This window comes from Physcomitrium patens, chromosome 7 (assembly GCF_059467195.1).
Source record: "Physcomitrium patens ecotype Gransden chromosome 7, ASM5946719v1, whole genome shotgun sequence".
Taxonomy (NCBI): Eukaryota; Viridiplantae; Streptophyta; class Bryopsida; order Funariales; family Funariaceae; genus Physcomitrium; species Physcomitrium patens.
The window spans coordinates 2,911,768-2,916,468 of NC_143416.1; the positions used below are offsets into that span (position 1 = coordinate 2,911,768).

General features: G+C 40.9%; 1 protein-coding gene across 1 annotated transcript; it reads right to left on the bottom strand.

Moving 5' to 3' along the window:
• Nucleotides 1-950: 950 nt before the first annotated feature.
• On the bottom strand, nt 951-4,002 carry LOC112285100 (uncharacterized). The gene has a single exon (XM_024525633.3). The coding sequence runs from the start codon at nt 3,779-3,781 to the stop codon at nt 1,022-1,024; it is 2,760 nt and encodes a 919-aa protein (XP_024381401.1). The 5' UTR covers nt 3,782-4,002; the 3' UTR covers nt 951-1,021.
• Nucleotides 4,003-4,701: the final 699 nt, after the last annotated feature.

The window sequence follows — 4,701 nt, forward strand, 5'->3', positions numbered from 1 at the left end:
TTAAAAAAATTAATTGTAAATTATAAATATTAATTATATTACCTAGATCTACACAACTTTGTTATCAGTAACATTTAGTTTTTGCTACTCACCACAACAGAATTTTTGAGTGCAATTTCATAATAAAACATACTAAATTTTTAAAAAAGAAAATCATTTTCACTCTGCAGACATTTGACAACAGCAAAGTCTTAAATCACAATCTCTTTAAAAATATATCATTTACAAAAACATTACATCAAATAAAAACATACCATTGCACTTATTTTATTTTATTTTATTTTAATTCTCTAATCCAAGTTTGGGTTATTAAACATACATTTTAAGAATTTGTGATATTTTGAATACTCTCGGTGGTCATTTCAGTTTTTTTTTAAACATTGTTCAATTGTCCTATCTGTCACAAAGTGGATAGTAAAAACCAGCTTAGCAATGTTTTGAACAAGGAATCCTAAATAATTATGTGTGCAGTAGCATTAATGAAAAAAATTGGATACAATTTTTTTTTAAAAAAAATCATCAAAACTTATCTAATTCCACGGTAAAGATTTCTTAATTCCCACTTGGTTTGGTTGAGACGAAGCTGCTTGTTAGTCTTTAAATGAGATGAGTATTGATGTGTGTTATTTTATCATGGCAGATCAAATTAAATACGGAATGGGCCAATTCAATAATGTTTCCGAAAAATAGGCTGTTCTCAGCTCATTTTGATTGTGGTCATCGTTTCATAACACAAATTACAAATTATCAAGGAATTCCAAGGAAGTGAATGCTGCAAGGTCTACTTCTGTGCACCCAATGAGTATTTCAGTGCATGAATTTTGAGGTGTGGCTCAGGCTGCAAAACCACATACCTTGTTCTAGCTTAGTACAGAATTCTTCTTCTGGGTGGAAGCACATGATGTAACATTCAAATCACAACACCAATGGAAAGAGTGATACACGAGATGTTTCCTCAAAACAGGAAATCGCTGCGCAATTGTAATGAGGCAGCTGCTCTGAACTATATAAGTTAAGTTGATTAACCATGCATGTTGCTAACAAAATTAACTGTACATCTAACTTTCTGGAACGTATTATCTAAGCGTAACCAGGTTTTTCTTTGCTGCTCCCATAATCTCATCACTTTTTCCTTCAACGGAGTTTGAGAGACAATGGTTTCCGCATGTATCTTCAGAAAAACCTGTAGAATTGCTTGAATGAATTGGAAATTCTTCATCATCAACAACTCCGCCAACAGGAAATCCATGACCATGCCAATCTCCAGGAGCTCCTCAGGATGTGAGCTGGCGTCCTCATCCACAATTTGCATCATTCGAAGAGAAGCGTCCACTTCTGATGGTGATATCGTTTTCAAATGATCCACTAGAGCAGAATAGTCTCTATTCTCTGCACATGAATACAGCAATTCCAAGAAAACAGTCTGAAAGTCGACATGTTCTTGCTTTCCTGTTCGGCGGCTGATTGTCTTACTTCCTCCATCCGGCTCTATCTTGTCTGATCCATTTTCACTAGGAGCTATGTACTTATGATCACCTGAGAGCGTTGGCAGTGTAGGTAGGAAGAAAGGGGCCTTTTCTGGCTTTTTAGGAGGTGCAGTCGGTTTGTTTCGGACCTTGATGATGTCCAAGTTGACAATGCCTTTCCACTGGGTCTTGGGAATAAGAGTAAGAGTGATGAGACCTGGAACTGATGGGCGATCAACAGCAGGATTTTCACCATCGACATCCATAGTTTCAGGAACAACGGGTTCCACAGCATCTGGCACGTCAACATCTTCATCCGTTTCATCTTCCCTACTGGGACCCACAGTTGGCATTGATACAACCCTCAGACCTTCACGATTTCGTTTCGTCACTGGGGCCTCCATTCCTGAATACATTAACCTGTTTGCCCACAGGTAGATACCATTACGGTTGACATGTGCAGTAGCCAGCATGTCCATGCCAGGTGAGAGAGACAAGCCAGTGACAGCAGTACCCAATTGCATCGCATCCACCTGCTTTGCAGCTATGACGTCCCAAACACGAACGGTGAAGTCCATGGATGATGACAACAGCAACTTCCCGTCTTCACTAAAACATATGTCAGTAATACGATCGGAATGACCATGGAATTTCCGAACAAGACGCTCAGCAACCACGTCGAAGACTCGAAGCACCTTGTCATATGCCGCAACTGCTATTAGGCCATTTCCGCGGTGAGCGGCTATCTTCTCCACTGGCGATTCTACAGGCAATGTAGATTTCAATGCCAGGTTCTTAAAGTCCCACACTTTCAGTACTCCATCATAGCCTCCACTAGTAAGCAGAGTATTTGTACTGTCAGAGGCAAGTCCATTGACTGCTCCTTTGTGCGCAAGTGAATCCCCAATCCCCGGATCCTCATATAGACCTCTATGTAAACCTGACTGGAGATTGAAGCGTTCAATCATACCCCCTGCTGTGCCCAAAACTGCAATATCACCACTAGCAGCTATTGTACAACTCATGACAGGAGTTGGAGTGGTACTTGATGATTTGAGGACATGTTCACCTACCGCAAATTTCTGTAAACGCCAAGAGTAAGCCGCAGCTGCACCACTGTGACATGTCACAATATTGCACCAATCACGCTCTCTAATTTCAACTGCATCGAAGGCAATCACTGGTGGCAGCTTCAACTTCTCTTCCTTGATGTGAGCATTACGTGCCCGCTTCTGTATATGACCTTGTGAGAGCTCTCTACTCTGCTGATCCTGAATGGTGGAAAAGACCCTAAATGCCCTGTCCTGGCCAGCAGATAAAATATGGTTCCCTCTTCCATAGTACTTGATACAAGTGGGCGGCGCACTATGACCATTTCTGAACCGAAGCAATCGCCCCTCTCCATCACTCGTGTCAAAGATCCACATCTTCAAGGAGTTGTCCGCACCTGCACTAAGCAACACAGGTTCGCCAGCAAGAAATTGCAATGAACGAATCTCTGAACTGTGAGCATCCTCAACAACAGCTTGAAGTTTCCGCTTCTCTAAATTCCAGATACTAATTACTCCTGTCGAAACAGCAGCAGCCAGAAAAGGCTGCCCATCTGTCCTAAAGCTAAGCGCTGTAACAGCCCCTTTGCCTGTATGCGAGAAGGTAACAACTGTCTCATCGTATCGGAGGTTGTGGACGTATATTTTGCCGTTGGCACAACCAACACCTACTATATCCAATGCCGGAGAAGCCCTGCAGCATCGAACTGGGGAATTCCAACCCTTAAATTCATGAACCAAGCTGCAAGTCATAACGTTCCACAATTGCAGAGGTCCCTCTTCACTGCCGATAAGAACTTTGTTCAGATAGGTGTCGGGGTGCATGATGCATGTTGGCGTGAAAGATTCCCGAAACTGCCATTCCCGCACGGGCTTCACCTCTTTCTCTGCGTCAGAGTCAAAAGCTTTCCACACACAAAGTCGCCCACCCGCATCAATACTCAAAATCTGCTGCCCAAACTCCAGCAGGAGTGTAACTTTGCTTGTGTGCGCGCTCCATCGCGCCACCTGATGAGCTCGCTTGAACACAACGATGTCAAAACCTGAGGCAACGTACGTAAAATCCCGTAAGGAAACCAGAGCCTGGATCCTCTTGGGAAGCTGGGGACCAACTAAGACAAGCGTCAGCTTCGCGCAATTCAAAACTTGGAATGAGTTGCCGACACTGACGGTGACGAAATTCTCAGCTCCTCTCCGTTGCACGGAAAAAGGTGTGGCATCCGTGATGTAGCCAAGAGCCCGAAAGGGCTCAAACATGCCCACCATGTTAGTAAAATTTAACTTCAAGCCACTTTGTAATCTATCTACATCCAGCACAACGATTCCACAGCAAACAAGCGCTCAAAAATGCCTCCACAAAGACTTAGACTATATTTCATCAGCAAATTAAACACCAACAACAGCGACGACGACAACAACGACAGTGATGAACCGAAAGGGCAGCGGCGGTTTGAGCATCGGAACACCCTCTCCAAGCTCCTCCTTCGTGGATTAGGGTTTTAGAGGACCTTCAGGGTTTAAGAATTTAGGGCATAAAACTTGCCGGGTCGCGTATCCCCACCGGAGACTGGGCCTGTAAACCTCCAGAACGTTAATCCTGGGATAGTGCTTAGCAAATGTGAACTTCTTGTCTTGATTGTACCACTTGTATGATAATAGAAGAAACCGATGTTGCTGCTTCAATGTCAGAAAAATATTTATATATATATATATATATATATTTATATACTCACACATGTACACATTAACTTTAGATACTTTATATTAATTTAGATTGATTACAAATGTCTCTAGAATTTGCATTACCATTATTAAAAGAAACATCAAATAACTAGCAGATGATGTAAAGTAATAAAAAAATATTTATATTAATGATTGTAAATTAAAATTAAAATTTTAATCTATGATATGTTTATATATTTATATATTAATTAAGACACCATTATTTTTTGTTGTTATTATCTAGAAGAAACTAGTTACTACAGTACAGCACGCCCAATTAATTTTTGCACTGGACCAATGAGTGCACTTCAGTAACAATCATCTGTAAACTTATGCAAATTAATGAGTTAAATGCACTTTGTAAAATCATTGTGTAGCAGAAATAAATGAAGCCAGATACATTGACCAATCATAGTAAGTTATTCTTCTTTGAATCAGTGAGTTATCTATAAAATTATATTAAT